Genomic DNA, 19,179 nt, shown 5'->3' with positions numbered 1-19,179 from the left:
GGAGGAATTCCACGGAACTGAGACTGGAAGAGTCACTTGGGGCCAGAGATAAAGTCTTCATTGGCATAATACCCAGGAGCTCCAACTTTGTCCTGTAAAGGGGAACCATTAAAGGAGATGGGTCAACTGAGGTGATCTTAATTTTTCCTCTATCCGCTCTTTTATGCTTAAACAGGGATGTTCGTTCCAACACAGAGAACAGAAGGCATCTCAACATCGGACATCATTACCAGAATTGTTCGTGACTATGATGTTTATGCCCGACGTAACCTCCAGAGAGGGTATACAGCCAAGGAACTGAATGTCAGCTTTATAAATGTAAGCATGCCACCTCAAACCGTCTGAAGACCACCATGCCACACCACCACCACCACTGCTGCTGTTTATTGAGCACTTACTAAGTGCTTTGTAGTGTTCTGTGTTCTCTCTCTCTCTCTCTCTTTTTTTTTTTTTTTTTGTAGAGATGAGGTCTCACTATGTATAATATTTTAAGTTTGATTTAACTTTTTTTTTTATTTTTTGGGACAGGGTCTCACTACATTGTCCAGACTGGTCTTGAACTCCTGGGCTCAAGTAATCCTCCTGCCTCAGCCTCCTGAGTAGCTAGGATTACAGGCATTTATTTGCCACCATGCCTGTGCAGTGCCCTTAATGCTTTGTATTTATTTTCTCATTTAACCCACACAATAACCCATGATGTATTATTATCCCCATTTTACAGGTAACAAAACCAGTGTCCACAGGGGTAACATAAATTAACCAAAGGACACGGGTAGTGAGCTTCACATTTTATAAAGGTGCTTCCTTGCTTCCCTCCCCTTACCCCACACTCTCTCTTTAGAGTTTTTAGACTTGATTGAAGGATTTCTGGGAGATCTGCCCCTTGTAAAAAGTAAGAGTTATCTTCTGCTGAAAGGAAAGGGAGGAGGGCAGAGGCAATGAAAAGCTAAACCCAGAGAAACTTTTTTATTCTAACGTTTTAAAATTTTCATTTGGTTAAGGCCTTACAGATGCTCATTAGAAACCTTAATGGCCATTTTTCATTGTCCAAAGAAATTACAGCTGCTTAAATAAAGCTTAAAGTCTTTGGCTTCCTTTTGTAGTTCTACCATATTGTTCCCACAGGGCTGCTGTTAGTTTAATAATAGAGCAACTGTTAAAACAATATTTAAGTTCTGGCGTACATGTGCAGAACATGCAGGTTTGTTACATAGGTATACATGTGCCATGGTAGTTTGCTGCACCCATCAACCCGTTATCTAGATTAGGTATTTCTCCTAATGCTATCCCTCCCCTAGCCCCCCACCCCCTGACAGGCCCCGCTGTGTGATGTTCCCTTCCCTGTGTCCATATGTTCTCATTGTTCAGCTCCCACTTGTGAGTGAGAACATGTGGTGTTTGGTTTTCTGTTTCTGTGTTAGTTTGCTGAGAATGATGGTTTCCAGCTTCATCCATGTCCCTGCAAAGGACATGAACTCATCCTTTTTTATGGATGCATAGTATTCCATATGTGGTGTATATGTGCCACATTTTCTTTATGCAGTCTATCATTGATGATGGGCATTTGGGTTGGTTCCAAGTCTTTGCTATTGTGAATAGTGCTGCAACAAGCATAATGTGCATGTGTCTTTATAGTAGACAAAGAACATTAACAGTGACTTAGATTCCTTCAGGATGTCATTTTTCATATAATAATAATAATAATAATAATAAATAATAATCTTTAAAACAAGCAAAACAAGCTGTTAAAAAGCAAAGAGCGCAGCCCAGTTGCTGGAGATGATGTTAGTGATTCTGAACAACTGTATTCGCCTGGGCTCTGAGGTGCCGATATCTTTGATTAAAATAAGAACCCTCCATACATACAGAATTCTAACCCCCCAAAATAGACGCTGCATTTTCAAAGGATGATTCATCTTCAAAGCAAGATACTTAAAATTACATGCAGCTATAATTATCCCATGGCTCACACGATTGATCATTGGTACCTTCAAAATAGGAGGGGCTCATTAATTGTGAATTGGTGATCATGAATTGTCCTCACAAGGCAGGGAGCGTTGAGAGTCTAGGCTCTGTGACTTCATATAAGCCGGGCAACAGAATGTCAGGAAATGTCGGAAAATGTCGGGTTTGAGTGGCACCAGAACAAGTGGCTGAAATTAATTCAGTCAAAGTGATTATTTAGTATCTGATAGAGAATAAAGCCCTGGTTATTTCAATAAATTAAACTGTCTGTTCTTTCAAATTGAATTCGGTCAACCATCCAAGCATGTCAAGCCGTTTCCAAAAGTTATTGCTCACTCTCTTTAAATGGCGTTTAGATAAGCCACTTAGCTCAAGGAACCGTGCAGGCAGTTCGGATGCACTTGCTGCCTTCCTGTGACGACAAACCTGGCTGCAGTTCAGAGATGAAATCTAATGTGTTGCATGGGCGTGTAGACAAATCACGGAACCTCAGAGGTGACAGGGACCTGATGCCAGTCAGTCACCCAGTCCAAGTCCCTCAATGTAGAGATGAGGAATGCTGAGCCCAAAAAGGGAGCCTGTCCAAGGTCCTTCAGGTCAGGGAGAAGTAGAGGCAGTAGCAACTTCCCAGTCTCATGACTCCCAGCCCAGTGCTCATTCAGCTATTCTGTGCTGCCCTGAGAGCTATATATAGTAACTATTTCCAGTGCAGAATGAACTGTGGAAAAGAGTGATATAAAGCCAACAGCTAACACTTGCCAAGAGCTCATCATATGCTCATCTAAGTGTTTTACTTGGGTTATATCATTTAATCCTCATGATGAGACTACAAGGGTGGGTAGGATGACTATGCCCAACACAGAGATGAGGAAACAAAGGCCCAGAGAGGTTGAACAACTCACCTTAGGTCACATAGTAAGTAATGGAAGACAGAGTCACCTCCCATAGCATGTGTATGTGTATATATATCTCTCAGTGGCAACACACATAGCTCACATCCTACCCTGAGGCTGCAGGAAGGTTTGGAAGGTCGAAATCAAGGACTCTTGACCCAGTTTTGCAATATTCCAGGTGTTTTAAAAAATTCAGAAACACAGGCCAGGCATGGTGGCTCATGCCTGTAATCCTAGCACTTTGGGAGGCTGAGGCGAGTGGATCACTTCAAGTCAGGAGTTCAAGACCAGCCTGGCCAACATGGTGAAACCCCGTCCCTACTAAAAACACAAAAAATTAGCCGGGTGTGGTGGTGCGTGCCTGTTATTCCAGCTACTCAGGAGGCTGAGGCACGAGAATTGCTTGAACCCGGGAGGCAGAGGTTGCAGTGAGCTGAGATTGTGACATTGCACTCCAGCCTGGGCAACACAGGGAGACTCCATCTCAAAAAAAAAAAAAAATTTCTGAAACACAAAATGAACTTTAGTCCCACAAAGTAAAGAAAAACGATAAGCCTTACCACTTTAGGGGAAACATCATGATTTCTTGGGGGAAGAGCCTCATGTTATTTTCATGGTTTTAATACTGCTCTCATCAGGTAACACAAACAAATGCCTCTGCCACTTAATACTAATGAAACAGCCAACATACACTGAGCATTTACTAAATGCTGTCCTTTTTACCAAGTACTTTGCATGCATTGTCACAGCAACCCTAAGGTAGGGATGATTATTATCCCCAATTTACAGATGAGGAAACTGAGGTTTAGAGGTGACATGTGACTTGCCCAGCATACGATGGTTTCCAAGCACATAAGTAGACATTGCTGCAGAAAGACTATAAGAAGAACAAAATCTGAGTCTAGAGAAACTATCAGTACAAAAGCTTTCATCACCACCAAGGAAATCAATACAGTTAAATTAGCGTAGTGGAAAATATCATTACAGTGGAAATTTTAGTATAACACATAGGTTCTAAGTCTCAGTCAGTGGCCCACTTATTTCAAGCAATATTGTTTTAACCATATCCCAGTAAAACAGAGAACTCAGGCAGCTTCTGAATAGTCGTTGTGTACACAATTCATACTTCTGTCTAAGTCCCAGCAAATTGAATGGGGTTATTTGCCCAACATCTACCCACAACAAAAGATAGCTGTGTGTTTTTTATTCTCTTATATAAGTGAATCCAACTCAAAGACGTTTAAAAGAAAGATGATATTAAAACCACTTGTACTTCCCTTTACTAGCCTTTACATATCCAAATGGATTAATGGCAGATGACTTTTCTTACAAGAGATGTGCCTTTCCATCAACCTAGCCCTTGGGAAATGGCAACATCGTGACTCTTCAGGTTAGGAACAAATACAAATTGAAATAAAATGTGACCTTTAATGTGAATGATTGATCTCTCTGATGTCCTCTTGGATAAATCTGTTTTTTTTTTTTTTTCCTGTAAACTTTCACCAGGAGAAGAGGTACCGTTTCCAGAACCAGGTGGACAAAATGAAGGAAAAAGTCAAGAATGTGGAGGAAAGATCAAAGGAATTTGTGAACAGAGTGGAAGAAAAGAGCCATGATCTAATTCAAAAGTGGGAAGAGAAGTCAAGGGAATTCATTGGCAACTTCCTAGAACTGTTTGGACCTGATGGAGCATGGGTATGTAATTATTTCACTTTACCCCACAATGATGAGTGTTTTCAGTTTATCCTCCTTTTTATGGAGCCACTCAAGGGTGCCCCTTATCTCAGATCCACCGTGTGCCCTCTACTTTAGGCATCAGCCTGAACGACTTCAAGTCCATGTCACTTCCTTCCTGAGTTTCTGCTTTACTTGTCAATATGGCACCCAGTAGCACACAAAGCCAGGTCTGGTCTCAGTTTCTAGTTCTTATCCAGAGCTTGGAAGCCATTTGGTGATCTTTGAGTGTCTATTACTTCAGGGGTTGATGCTGTCACTCATCTCAGTCTCCCTATTGGAGATGATGAAAGTTTGGGAGTACAGATGAAGTGAGCCAGTGGCAGCATGCAGCTTGTGTTACAAGACATGGATGATGGGCTCTTGGATCAACTACTGGCAATTACGTTTTGGGGAGGAGAATCCAAAGAAATGTACTATGTCGGTCAGTTTTTGTTGTCAGGAGCCCTCCTCTTTTACTAGTTGGAAGAGAGAGAGAGAAGAAGTAGGAGTTAGCCCTACATCTGTGTCCATCGTGCCCTGATTTTCCCCTGGTTTTTCATGACATGCAAGTGTTGGGATAAGGCACAGCAGTCTTTCGTGACTGGGGCCATGATCTGAATCTTAAAACTGAGAGGAAATGTAGAGGGTCTCCTTGCCTAAAATCTGAACGACTCTGAATGATAACTATGGAAAGGGAAAAGAACATTCTGGAAACCTCCACTGGTACTTTATTGGTATTTCTATTGTGCATGCCCTTCCCAAGTAAATACCAGTATTGTCAGGAGAGTTGATGAGGGGTCTGTAAAAGCGATACCAAAAGTTTACTTTAGAGACACTAAAGGATTGATGAGGGTTGTATGAAAGAGATACTAAAAATGAAATTTCCTTCTACAACAAAAAGACATAATTCCATTTGATTTCTCTGATTTTAAGTAGCCTGGATTTCCTATTATAACATGAGAAGTCTCTACCAAAATCCACTTTGACTTAATTATTTTATTGGCAGGTTGTCCGTGCTACCTCTGCTTGTTTGAGCTCATTCATTATAGGATTATCTAAAAGTAAAACACTCAATTAGTAATAGAAAAAGAACAATGTTTGGGAAGTTGGGAGAGATGCTTATTTAATACCTGGCGGCCTCTAAGTGATTATAGAGGTGGGTGTTATAGGCCAACCGTGTCCTATCGGCTGAGTCTGAGAGGGGTGAAAGGTTTACAAGGATTGCATGAGCCTTCGAAGACTCCTAGAAAGAGCTGGCAAAGGTGAAAGAGCCAAGGGCTGGGCTCCTTTTCATTTTCTGCAGGCCTGTTAAAAATTTCAGCTCAGATAATTTAATTCCTGGTACATTTCTTAATGTTCTTGTCTATGCATGGCACTATGCATAAAGAAGAACATAAAAACAGACAAAGTACAGACCCTGTTCTCTGGTATCTATGACATATGGTCTGAAATTTCCTATTTAATCTAGTGTGTATTTTAATAGTTCACATTTTCACAACTAATTTCCAGGCTCTGAAGAAGCAGCTAGAAGTTTTTAATGAAACCATGTAGGTGTTCATTCGTTTACAGGGATTCAGAAACCTGTCTCTGCTGATAAGAGCTGGTATAATAACTCAAGGGGGTGGATGTTTTCTCCACTTGGAGTGAGTAAAGTCAAGGAAAAAATGTAATTTCCCACTTTGGGAGGCCGAGGTAGACGGATCACCTGAGGCCAGGAGTTTGAGGCCAGCCTGGCCAACATGGTGAAACCCCGTCTCTACTAAAAATACAAAAAAAATTAGCCAGGTGTGGTGGTGCATACTTGTAGTCCCAGCTACTCAGGAGGCTGAGGCAGGAGAGTTGCTTGAGCCCAGGAGGCAGAGGTTGCAGTGAGCCCAGATCATGCCACTGTACTCCAGCCTAAGTGACAGAGCGACACCCTGTCTCAAAAAAAATATATATGTGTGTGTGTGTGTATGTGTGGTACATGTGTGTAAATGTATGTGTATATATGTATATATGTGTGTGTATATATATGTGTATGTGTGTGTATATATGTGTGTGTATGTGTGTATATCTCTGTGTGTGTATATCTGTGTGTGAATATATGTGTATATGTATGTGTGTATATATGTGTTTGTATATATGTGTATATGTGTGTATATATGTGTATATGTGTGTATATATGTGTGTTTTTGTATATATGTGTATATGTGTGTATATGTGTGTGTATGTATATATATATAATTTCATAAAAACTATAGACCTTAGTCATTTCAGGCTCCCAGTGAAGGTAAAATAGTAGCTGGAATTGTTCTTGGGAGTCTGATGACAGCAAGCCAAGGTGATTTTTAAGAAATGAAACCCAGTGTAGAGACTGGAGGTTTTTCTTTTTAAAACTTGCTATTAGTGTCAAAACTGTTATTACCATTAATTTACCATATCAGCCAGACTAAGACATTACTTTTTTTCTGTTGACATTAAAAATACAGGAATAGTTACAAGGATGTTAAACGCCAAGATAAGCAATTTGCTTTTCATGAATATGCTATTATTATAATTCTTTATTTGTGAATTTGGGACTGGAACTCATTTCTTAAAATAGAGGATCTGTATTACCGGCAAATACAGTACTGTTACAAACAACCCAAACTTGGAAAGGCACAAAATAGAAGGATTTAAGATACAAATTCTGGTACAATGAGACTGGTATGCAACATAGTATGTAACTTATAGTGGATATTCCATAAATGTTTCTGGGTTAAATGAATGTATGAATGAATGGATGTATGAGGAAGACCTATTCACAGAACCTTCCAGCATCTGCAAAGGATTTGTATGGTAAGACCTAAATCCCCAACCCCATATACATGTGTGTGTGTGTGTGTGCGTGTGTGTGTGTGTGTAGACAGATAGATAGATGATAAATAGATAGATAGCCTTAGCCTTTGCTTGCTCATGGTGCTAGGTATAGGACTTTATTACAACTTGGTGTTTGGTGGATCAAATTCAGTATGCAGACGTAGTGTGCTTTGCCCTTAATAATGTTTTAAAATTTATTTTAGGGAAGGCATGAGCTCTTGTTTGCCATAGTCACACCTTGCTCCGCTGCTCCTTCCCCCTTCCCTAACCTGACTCACACATTTATGCAGCCCATCTGGCCCCAGGGAATATTTGAATTTGCTCCTTGTGGTATAGTCTTTTTTTAAGCTGGGTCTCACTCTGTTGCCCAGGCTGGAGTGCAGTGGCATGATCATGGCTCACTGTAACCTCAAATTCCTGGGCTCAAGCAATCCTCCCACCTCAGCCTCCCAGATAGCTGGGACTACAGGTGTGTGCCACCATGCCCAGCTAATTTTTAAATTTTTTGTAGAGATACAGTCTTACTCTGTTGCCCAGACTGGAGTGCAGTGGTGTGATCATGACTCACTGTAACCTCGAACTCCTGGGCTCAAGAGACCCTCTTGCCTTGGCCTACCAAGGCGCTGGGGTTACAGGCATGAGCCACCGTGCCTGGCCATAGTCTTTAAGTCTCCCCAAGTGACTTCATATTTGACATTAAGGATGGCAATCTAAAATTGAAACCCTTAAATGCTATCTCTGAGTAGGAAGTAGTGATGATGATGATGATCATAGTAAACAAGAAGATGATGATGATGCTATTGTCTGAAAGTTGTATAGCAGGTTGAATTCTTTTTTCAATGTCCTTGCACATTTATTCTACCCATTTTATTTATTCATTTGTTTTTATTTATTTATTTTTGAGATGGAGTCTCACTCACTCTGTCACCCCAGGTGGAGTGCAATGGCATGATCTCGGTTCACTGCAACCTCTGCCTCCTGGGCTCAAGCGATTCTCCTGCCTCAGCCTCCCGAGTAGCTGGGACTACAGGCATGTGCTACCATGCCCAGCTAATTTTTGTATTTTTAGTAGAGACGGGGTTTCACCATGTTGGCCAGGCTGGTCTCAAACTCCTGACCTCAAGTGATCCAGTCACCTTGGCCTCCCCTCACCCATTTTAACCACACAAGAAGGTAGTACTATAGCCATTTTATAGATAAATATATAGATATAGACAAAGGCCTAAAAAATTATACTACGAAACATTCTCATGGTCTCACAGGAGTTGGTAGGCACTAGGGTGGAGCCTGGGGCTAGCCTCTTTCTCCTGGTCATGTCTGTATCCTTCACCATAGGAATGTCCACATGATGCAGTCATTTTGCTTCATTTTCCTTTGGTCAGGGTGTGTCACTTTAGAGAAACTGAGGTCTACCAACATCCCCCTAAGGCCTGTGACAATGCCGGGTGCCAGAATTGTACTTGAGACCAGGCCATCTAGATTTATGATAGGCACTCTTAGCCCTCTACTGCTGTCTCTAGGCTTTCTCAGCAAGCAGAAAGGGTGGTGTCTATGGCTACATTAGTTAGCTTTTGGTGGCAACAAATTACCTCAAAACTTGGTGGCTTAAAACGACAAACATTTATTATCTCACAGTCTCTGAGGGTCAGGAATCAGGAAGCAGCCCAGATGGATGGTTCTGACTCGGTCTTTCATGAAGTTTCAGTCAAGATGTCAGCTGGCGGCCGGGCACAGTAGTTCACGCCTGTAATCCCAGTACTTTGGGAGGCTGAAGCAGGATCACCTGAGGTCAGGAGTTCAAGACCAGTCTGGCCAACATGGTGAAACCCCATCTTTACTAAAAATACAAAAATTAGCTGGGCATGGTAGCACATGCCTGTAGTCCCAGCTACTTGGGAGGCTGAGGCAGGAGAATCGTTTGAACCCGGAAGGCGGAGGTTGCAATGAATCGAGATCGCACCATTGCACTCCAGCCTGGGGGACAAGAGTGAAACTCTGTCTCAAAGAACAAATTTGTGACACATATATTCATAAACATAAAATGTACCATTTTAACCTTTCTTTTTTCTTTTTCTTTTTTTTTTTCTGAGACTGAGCCTCGCTCTTGTCTACCAGGCTGGAGTGCAATGGCGTGATCTCGCCTCACTGCAATGTCCACCTCCTAGGTTCAACTGATTCTCCTGTCTCAGCCTCCCAAGTAGCTGGAATTACAGGCATGTGCCACCACCATGCCCGGCTACTATTTATATTTTTAGTAGAGACGGGGTTTTGCCATGTTGGCCAGAATAGTCTTGAACTCCTGACCTTAGGTGATCCACCTGCCTCAACCTCCCAAAGAGCTGGGATTACAGGCGTGAGCCACTGTGCCTGGCGCATTTTAACCATTTTAAGTGCACAGTTTAGTGGGATTAAATGGTTGCGTTCACATTGTCCTGCAACCATCACCACCATCCATCTCCAGAAGTTCTTCATCATCCCAAACAAAAACTGTAACCATTAAACAAGAACTCCCTATCCCCTTCTGCCCCCAGCGCCTGGCAGCCAGCCTCCTACTTTCTGCCTCTATAAATTTGACCACTCTATGTACCTCATATGAATGGAATAATACAGTATTTGTCCTTCTGTGGCTGGCATATTTCACTTAACATGATGTCTTCAGGGTTCATCCATGTTGTAGCATGTGTCAGAATTTTCTTTCTTTTGAAGGCTGAATGATATTCCATTTTATGTGTACATCACATCTTTTTTATCCATTATTCCATTGATGGACGTTCGGGTTGTTGTGAACACTGGTGTGCAAATTCTGCTTTCAATTCTTTTGGGTATATACTGAGAAATAGAATTGCTGGACCGCATGGTAATTCTATGTTTAATTTTTTTGAGGAGCCGCCTTACTGTTTTCCATAGTGGCCGCACAGTTTTACATTTCCACTAGCAATGCACAGGGTTCTAATTTCTCCACATCCTCACCAACACTTGTTATTTTCTGTTCGTTTGTTTTTTTAAATAATCATCCTAATTTTAGGCATTGCTAATTTTTAAGATTTTTGATTTTGAGAAAAGAGCTACATAATACAGTTTGTGGATCTGAATTAGATTTCCCACCTGAGACTTTGACAGTTTTAAAATTTGTGTCTTTTTTTTTTTTTTTTTTAAAAAAAGGTTATTGTTGTTGTTTTTAAGACAGAGTCTTGCTCTGTCGCCCAGGCTGGAATGCAGTGGCGCAATCTTGGCTCACTGCAACTTTCGCCTCCTGGGTTCAAGTGATTCTTCTGCCTCAGCCTCCTGAGTAGCTGGGACTACAGGCTTACGCCACCATGCCTGACTAATTTTTGTATTTTTAGTAGAGATAGGGTTTCACCATGTTGGCCAGGCTGGTCTCAAACTCCTGAGCTGACCTCAAGTGATCCACCCACCTCGGCCTCCTGAAGAGCTGGGATTACAGGCATGAGCCACTGAGCCAGGCCTAAAATTTTTATCCTTAAACAAAGGTACAAGTAAAATGTGAATAAACATGAAAAGTTTCTTACTATGCAACTGGCTAATTACAAGAGAGGTGGTCATGAGCAAGGGGTCACTTTCTGAGTAGGTGGCTTAAGGCAAGTTCATTTGCCTCTCTGGGACTTAGTCATAGCATCAGTGAATGGGGAAAGTAAACATAGCTGCCACATAGGGCTGTTGCGAGGATTACATAGGTTCATACTTCATTTTTAAAAATGTTATTTTTTGAGACAGGGTCTTGCTTTGTTGCCCAGGCTAGAGTGTAGTGGTACAATCACGGGTCACTGCAACCTTGAACTCCCAGGCTCAAGCGATCTTCCCACCTAAACCCTCTCCCCGCTTAACCTGAGTACCTGGGACTACAGGTGCATACCACTATGCCCAGCTAAGTTTTTCAAAATTGTTTGTAGAGATGGGGGTCTCACTATGTTGCCCAGGCTGATCTCAAACTCCTGGACTCAAGCAGTCCTCCCACCTCAGCCTCCCAAAATGTTGGGATTATAGGCATGAGCCACCACACCCAGCCTGGCTCACACTTCAACGCCCTTAGAGCAGTGCCTGGCACCCATGTCGGGCACCGTGTAAGGGTTAGTTGTTGTTATTGATTTGGCCAGAACTGAAGCATGGGCCCTTTTCTCTCTTTGAGTTTCATCTTGCTTACCCAAGGCCCAAACCAAACCAGATTGTACTAGGAACTTTTTCATTTCTTTTTGGCAGATATACCAGAATATATCTGAAATACTGAAACCTTTAAAGGCATTTGTCAAGACATTTATTGCCCCACTAGATGTTAAGTACTTCTGGTTTTTTGTTTGTTTGTTTTTGTTTTTTGAGACAGAGTCTTGCTCTGTCGCCCAGGCTGGAGCGCAATGGCATGATCTCACCTCACTGCAACCTCCGCCTCCTGGGTTCAAATGATTCTCCTGCCTCAGCCTCCCAAGTAGTTAGGATTACAGACACCTGCCACCACACCCAGGTAATTTTTGTATTTTTAGTAGAGACAGGGTTTCACCATGTTGGCCAGGTTGCTCTCGAACTCTCGAACTCATGATCCGCCCACCTCGGCCTCCTGAAGTGCTGGGATTACAGGCATGAGGCACCACACCTGACTGATGTTAAGTACTTCTTAAAAGGGAAAACTTTGTAGGAGAGAAATAGAAAATTACTTTCATATGGACAGGACTATAAATGGGATTATTTTCTTGGGGGAAAACTTTATAAATGGAAACCTCTTAATACAGTGAGAGACTGAATTTAAATACCTTTACTCTTGGAAAATGCCATGCATGCTCTTCCTTATTTGTTATATTTGTAAAGTGCTTTTCTTCCCAGGAAGCTCATTACAAACTGTCTCCTGACTGTATTGAATTCAGCTCCTTTGCAGGGGAACCACCCTTCAAAATGCACCAGAAACAGATCAGAGAGCTGGCAAATTGAGGCTGGGAGTTATTTTGCATGGATATTGCATTTTATGAAGTGCGACACCGTTGTTTATCATTGAAGATTCAAGTTCTTTCATCCCCTCAGGCAGAATATTCTCAGCTATGAGCTTGATTCAAACTACAGTAGACAAGTCGTAGATTTCTTAGAAAGTGAACTTCTAATGGAAATGCTGACAATCCATTAACAGCAGGAGGGCTAATGGCTGCCACAAAAAATATACTTAAAGATTACAGTAATAAAAACACATATTTTAAAGTGCCTGCTAGAAGTTCAAGAATGTTTTTAAATGTTGCTGTTAATAATAGGTCACCCAATCCTTATGGCATTTGATTTTGTCTCATAAATGGGTTTAATCTAAGGGAGTGCTGTTGTACTGCACCTTTTTTTTCTGTTTGAGGGGGGTTTGATGTCTTTTGGCAGAATTATCAATGCCTTAATGGAAGGTAAATAATTGGTATATTAGCAGACGTGTAGAATTTTAAATCTGGAAAAGACCTGAGCAATCAGCCATCATATGTTATTATATCTGCTAGAGGAAACTTGGGACTCTAAAAAGTAAGGGGCTAGAGCTTAGAAAGGAAAAATGAGTGTTGGGGGCAGGCAGTGCTATTGGTGATGTGCCTGTGGCGTTAATAGTTCCTTACCAATGTCATTAGTGTAACACCTGCCCTTCTGCCTAATCTCCTTGCTTGGGTTACCTGAGTTCTTTCTTTCTACTGTGATGCTTTTGTATGATGATAAAAGTAATATATATTCATTATGTAACTATTAGAAAGTAAAGAAGGGGCTGAAAATCACTCGCAGTCTCATCATCCAGAGCAGTCTCTGTTAACATTTCGGGTTATCACTCCCATCTGTTTCCCATCTCCATATATGTACATTCCTTCTACAAACTTGAGATCATGCAGAACATAGTGTTCTAAAATCATTTTGGCTTTGCAGTTGCTCATGAGCATTTTCTCACATGATGAAACATTATTTAAGAACCTGATTCTCCTCATCTGCTTATTATATCATCTTGGAGTTGTACAGGTTTCTCTAACCTAGTTAGAGAATTTGCAGTGTTGTTTGTTATACAGTGCATTGAATATTCATTATACACAATAAAGATTTACTTACATCTCTGATTATCTCCTCAAAATAGAAATTTTTGCATCTATTGCCAAATTACCGCTCAGAAAGGCATTGCTATTTTATCCTCTTACCAGCAGTAACATGAGGGTAGCCCTTTTCCTGAGTCCTCACTAGCTATAACAAATTTTTAAAACTTTAGCAATCTGATATATAAAATGTATCTCATTTCAGCCATTTGCATTTGTTCGACTACTAGTGATGATGAACAGTTTTTCTAGCTCATTTACAAATTTCTCTTGTGACTTGCCTATACAGGCCATATGCTCATTTTTCTACTAAGCTTTTCACCTTCTTCTTTTTGATTTATAAGCTCTGTCTATATACCGAGATCTATCATTTGTAGGTAAACGTTGCAAAAAATTCCATGATTTTTTCATTTGCCTTTTATCTTATTTCATGGTGGGTTTTTTTGTTTTGTTTTGTTTTTTGTTTTTTGTTTTTTTTTTTTTTGAGGTACAGAAATTTAAAAATTTTGTGTAGTTAAATGTCAATGTTTTTCTTCATGGTTTCCTTCTTTGCTTTTATGCTGACACCCAAAGGTATTTCCAAAACACAGATCTGATCAAACTCCGCCCTTGATTAAAATCTTTCTGGGGTTCTTGAGTAGGAAATCCAGTCTCCTTGTGGTGCTCTAGGTCCAGACCATTGCCACCCCATGGGCATTTGAGATTCTGACCACACCAAGCAACTTAGACTTAGTACTCCTTACTTAGCGTGCTCTGCTTGGAAAGGCCATCCTCTACCAGCTCCCATGGACCCACTCTCCATCTCCACCCACCTCTTCCTGGTCATTATCAAAGACCCAGCTGAGACATGACTACCTCTTCTACCCTCTTCTTCCTCCCCTTCCTCCTGTGTAGCACCTGGTCCCCAGAAGATCTCTGTAATGGTTTGTAAAATGAATAATCCAAAGGACAAGTCTAAGATGGTAAATAGGAGAATTGGCTTTCAGGGCCAGTTTCGTATCAAAAGATTGAACTGAGTGGCTGGGGGCTAAGGCTCAAATGTGAGCAATTGAAAGACCCCAGGCAGCACAGGCAGGATATTCAGGAGTTGGTGGGATGCAGCGTCTGGGGGGCTGAGCAGCAGGCAGCAGGCACAGTAGGCTGGCGGCACTGGAGGCCCAGTGGGAGCATCAGGGAAGGGCTCCATTCTGAAAGCACCCAGCAACCATCACATGAGGTCCCAAACTGGTAAACTGATCTTAACCACCCAAAATCTCCTCCCACCCCACAGTCTTCCCCAAACTGGGAAATGGCATCACTGCTTTCCAATTTCTCAGGCCCGAGACTGGAGTCACTTGATTCCCGTTCCTCCCACACCCCATGTCCCATCTGTCAGTGAGTCCTGTTGGCTCTACCATGAAAACATAGCCAGACCACATACTGTAGGATTCCATTTTGATGACATTCTAGAAAAGGCACAACTGTAGGGACAAAAAACAGATCTGTTGCCAGTGGCTGGGGGAGGGGAGACTCCAAAGGGTCACAAGGGAATTTGGGAACTGATGGGACCCTCCTATGCCTTGATTGCAGTGGTGGTCACTCAACTGTATGCATTTGTCAAAACTCACAGAACTGGCCGGGCACGGTGGCTCATGCCTGTAATCCCAGCACTTTGGGAGGCTGAAGCGGGTGGATCACGAGGTCAGGAGATCGAGACCATCCTGGCTAATACGGTGAAACCCCGTCTCTACTAAAAATACAAAAAATTAGCTGGGCTCGGTGGTGGGCACCTATAGTCCCAGCTACTCGGGAGGCTGAGGCAGGAGAAGGGTGTGAACCTGGGAGGCGGAGCTTGCAGTGAGCCGAGATCGCATCACTGCACTCCAGCTTGGGTGACAGAGTGAGACTCCGTCTCAAAAAAACAAACAAACAAACAAACCAAACCTCACAGAACTGTACACTAAAAAGGGTGAGTTTATTATACCCCAGTAAAAATATGGGGGAAAATATACTAGGAATCCTGCCATTTTTCACCACACTGCCGTCATCCTGGGCCAGGCCAGGCTCCATCACCATCTTGGATTTATTTTTTTTTTTTTTCTTGAGACAGAGTCTCACTCTGTTGCCCAGGCTGGAGTGCAGTGGCACCATCTCGGCTCACTGCAACCTCTGCCTTCTGTGTTCAAGTGATTCTCCTGCCTCAGCCTCCCGAGTAGCTGGGATTACAGGTGCCCGCCACCATGTCCAGCTAATTTTTTTGTATTTCTAGTAGAGACAGGGTTTCACCATGCTGGCCAGGCTAGTCTCAAACTCCTGACCTCAAATCATCTGCCCGACTTGAACTTCAAAAGTGCTGGGATTACAGGCATAAGCCACTATGCCTAGCCTTGGATTCTTATTGCAATGGGCTCATAACTGGGCTCACTGCTCCTGCCCCCGCCTCACTGCCATCTGTTCCTAACAGCAGTCGGAATGGTCCTTTGAAAACAAGCAGCAGATTGTTAATCCTTTGCTCAGAACTCTCCAGAGGTTTCTCTTCTCAGAGACTGTACGTGAAACTGCCGCCTGATATGTCTCTGGCCTGATCTCCCGCAGTGCCTCCCACTCTCCCTTCCCCACCAGCTGGCTCCACACTGCCACGATGGCCTCCTCCTTTCCTGAGACCTGTTGCGTGGGTCCCTTCAGACTGAAAGGCAGAGTTCTCACAATGGCTGCCAAGGCCCTCCGTGGCATAGCCCTCTGTGCCTTCTCTGGCAACCTCTTCCTAACCCCCTCCCTCAGCTCCTCCCCACCTGTCAGTCCTGGAGGCAGCTGCAGTGCCCTGCCTGCGCTTCCTGGGTGTGCGTTCCATGCTCCTTTCTTGGGGTGCTCTGTCTGGAGTCGCTGCCCTCTGATTTCCATTCACCTGGTCCCTCCCCTCATCTCTTCCAGGTTCTTCGCTCAAGAAGCGTTTTCTCAGTGGGGCCTTCCCTGAGCACCCTGTTTGCAATAGCAGCCGTCCTGCCCCCAGCCCCACTTGCTATCCTCTCACCCTCTTTTTCTCACAGACCACAGATCCATCTGACATACCATATTTTGTTTATTGTGTGATTCCTCCTCATATCTGTGAAGGTATGAGGTCAGGGGTTTTGTTTTCTGTCACCCCTCCAGTCCGTAGATCATGGCTGCTTGCCTGGCTATCAGAGACACTCAGTTAAATTTTGTGGATGGAAGAAAAGAAGGGAAGAAGGAAAGAGTGTTAAGAACCAGCAGTAGCCGGGCATGGTGGCTCATGCCTGTAATCCCAGCACTTTAGGAAGCCGAGGTGGGTGGATCACCTGAGGTCAGGAGTTCAAGACCAGCCTGACCAACATGGTGAAACCCCGTTTCTACTAAAAATACAAAATTAGCCATGCATGGTGGCAAGTGCCTGTAATCCCAGCTACTTGGGAGGCTGAGGCAGGAGAATTGCTTGAACCTGGGAGGCTGAGGTTGCAGTGAGCCAAGATCAGGCCACTGCACTCCAGCCTGGGTGACAGAGCGAGACTCTGACTCAATAAAAAAAGAACCAGCGGTGACTGTAGTCTTCTGTCACTGCCCCTGAATGTCACTCAGTTCCTTACTATACATAGTCTTGGACAACATGGGATGTGGTACGAGTGTAGGTTTGTGGGCTCAGGAGTTTTGGGGTAGTGGCTCTCCTGCCTGCCTTACCTTTTTGTTTTGCTGCTGTCTCAGATGGTGAAGTTAACAGATGCCTTCTCTCCAATTTCTCTTTAGAAGCAGATGTTCCAAGAGAGGAGCAGCCGGATGCTGCAGGCCTTATCCCCGAAGCAGAGCCCTGTGAGCAGCCCAACCCGGAGCCGGTCCCCTTCCCGCTCCCCATCGCCCACCTTCTCATGGCTTCCACTCAAAACCTCACCCCCTTCCTCACCCAAAGCAGCCTCAGCCTCCATCAGCAGCATGAGTGAGGGGGATGAGGATGAGAAGTAGAGGCTGCTGGCAGGCAAGAGCCGCACCATGCAGGATGGGGAGGAGGGCGAGGGTCACAGGGTTGCCTGGGTGATGTTTGAAGGGTAATAGTCACAGGAGCTGCAGCTCAGCAGAGAGACCCTGAACTCTGCTAAGGGAAGGTCTTGGGACCAGTTGTCTCTCACTCTCCATACAGCTCAAGAGCAAGGTGCAGAGATTTCTGGCCGGACAACCTACACAAACCTTAGCGTCATCTAGAATCACTCTAACCTTGCTAAGGAAGGATGCAGAGTTCCCTAGAGAGACTTGCACTGATGGGGTGACTTCTGCTTTTGTCCTTCCACTATCCCCACCAAGTAAACCACCTGTGGAAGTGGCTGTCCCCTCAACCTGCTACTTCTGCGTCCATAAGGGTCCTGCACGTTGCCTCCCACCACCCCAGCTCTGCCAGAATAAAATTGTTTCCAATAGAGGTGGCAAAGTGCTTCTGAAATAGTCGAGTTAAAGACAAATTCCAACCTTCTCAGTCCAGCCACTGAGACCTGATGTTGGAACGCATCAACTCCTTCCAGTTCCATGAATGTGGCTCATAGACAAAGCCTTGTTTTAGGCCGGTTATAAAAGGTCATCTAGTGTGAACCTTAACTTTTTATTCAATGGACAGTTTTGTCAAGAACTCCACGTAAGGCCTGATGTGCTCCTGGCTGTACTTTCTCATCACTGGTTTGACTTCATTGTTTTGCAGAAATTACCTAAATCTGTGGGAACTGCAACAAAGAAAAACTTCCTAATATATGAAAAAGAGGAGCTGCTTTGCTTTGGCTCCAGGTTTAGCAGACAAGAAATGTCTCCTGAAGCTTCTCCTTAAAGGATGCTATTATGGAATGGCTTTTCCCATTTCTGACCAGTTAACGGTTTCATAGACCTCAAGTAAGAGTTTGAGGTATCAAACATAGTATACCGATAGGGGGTGCTACCTGCACGTATCTGTTGTATATATGCTCCAATATGCCATCCTCGGGTGTATCCCATGTGCAATATGAGTATATAGTGGTGGCATTTTGTAATAGACCCCACTCCTGCGCTCCACCGTAATACTCCTCTGAAATCCTTGGTCTCAAGAACCATCTGTTCTCTTGTGACTTGGGCACTTTGTCAAGCTCATTCCAGATTCCTGTGGAAACGTTTTATCCCAACCAGGAAATTAGTGTGTTGTTCTTGTGACCTCCTATAACATTTTTGGGTGAAGAAGAACCGGAAGACTTTTTACAGAGAACTGTGGGCTCATTTATGATCTCAGCATCTGAGTGGTCTAGGTAGTATCACCATTATCTCTGGCCCTAGGTTTGCCAAGTGGGATGAGGACTCTAAGTGTTCCTGCTGAGTTGTCTGAAATTCCTGCTCCTTACACAGTCACCTGTGTGAAATGAGCAGGGAGAGTTAAGGGTCTAGAACCAAACTCTTTGGGTTGTTGTATGGGTATGCCAGTAAAGTCAGAGACAGAATAGAGGCCCAAACCAGTGACTTGTAGGCAGAGCCCAGAATCTCTTGTGATAGAAATACCCCTTTTCAGAGGCCTTGGGAACCAGCCTTCTAGGTGACAAGGGGGCAACCAATGAACAAAGGCAGCATGTGTTTCCCCTTTGTGTTGGGGTTCAACTACCCCCTCTTCACCTGGAGATGAGTGCTGTCCACTGGGAAGCAAAACTATGAGGCTGAGCTGGCTTCGAAACTCTTTGTTCTTGGCACTTTCCTTCTCCAGGACTCTGGGAAGCACTCATGTGGGACAG

At 43.5% G+C, this 19,179-nt stretch overlaps 1 protein-coding gene across 3 annotated transcripts in view; it reads left to right on the top strand.

Moving 5' to 3' along the window:
• PCYT1B (phosphate cytidylyltransferase 1, choline, beta) overlaps window positions 1-18,948 on the top strand; it is a 126,596-nt gene extending 107,648 nt beyond the window's left edge. For 2 of the 3 annotated variants that reach the window (XM_011935128.1, XM_011935127.1), the window contains exons 6-8: window positions 176-318; window positions 4,365-4,553; window positions 17,198-17,859. In XM_011935128.1, the coding sequence (XP_011790518.1) occupies window positions 176-318; window positions 4,365-4,553; window positions 17,198-17,410 (545 nt within the window). In that variant the 3' untranslated portion in view covers window positions 17,411-17,859. Of the gene's footprint in view, window positions 1-175; window positions 319-4,364; window positions 4,554-17,197 lie in introns of all 3 variants that reach the window. The other variant, XM_011935126.1, reaches the window with a different exon arrangement.
• The last annotated feature ends 231 nt before the right edge of the window (window positions 18,949-19,179 follow it).

This window comes from Colobus angolensis, unplaced genomic scaffold, assembly GCF_000951035.1.
Source record: "Colobus angolensis palliatus isolate OR3802 unplaced genomic scaffold, Cang.pa_1.0 Scaffold140, whole genome shotgun sequence".
NCBI lineage: Eukaryota > Metazoa > Chordata > Mammalia > Primates > Cercopithecidae > Colobus > Colobus angolensis.
Note: the sequence above shows the minus strand (reverse complement) of the source record. Positions and strands in the feature narration are given on the sequence as shown.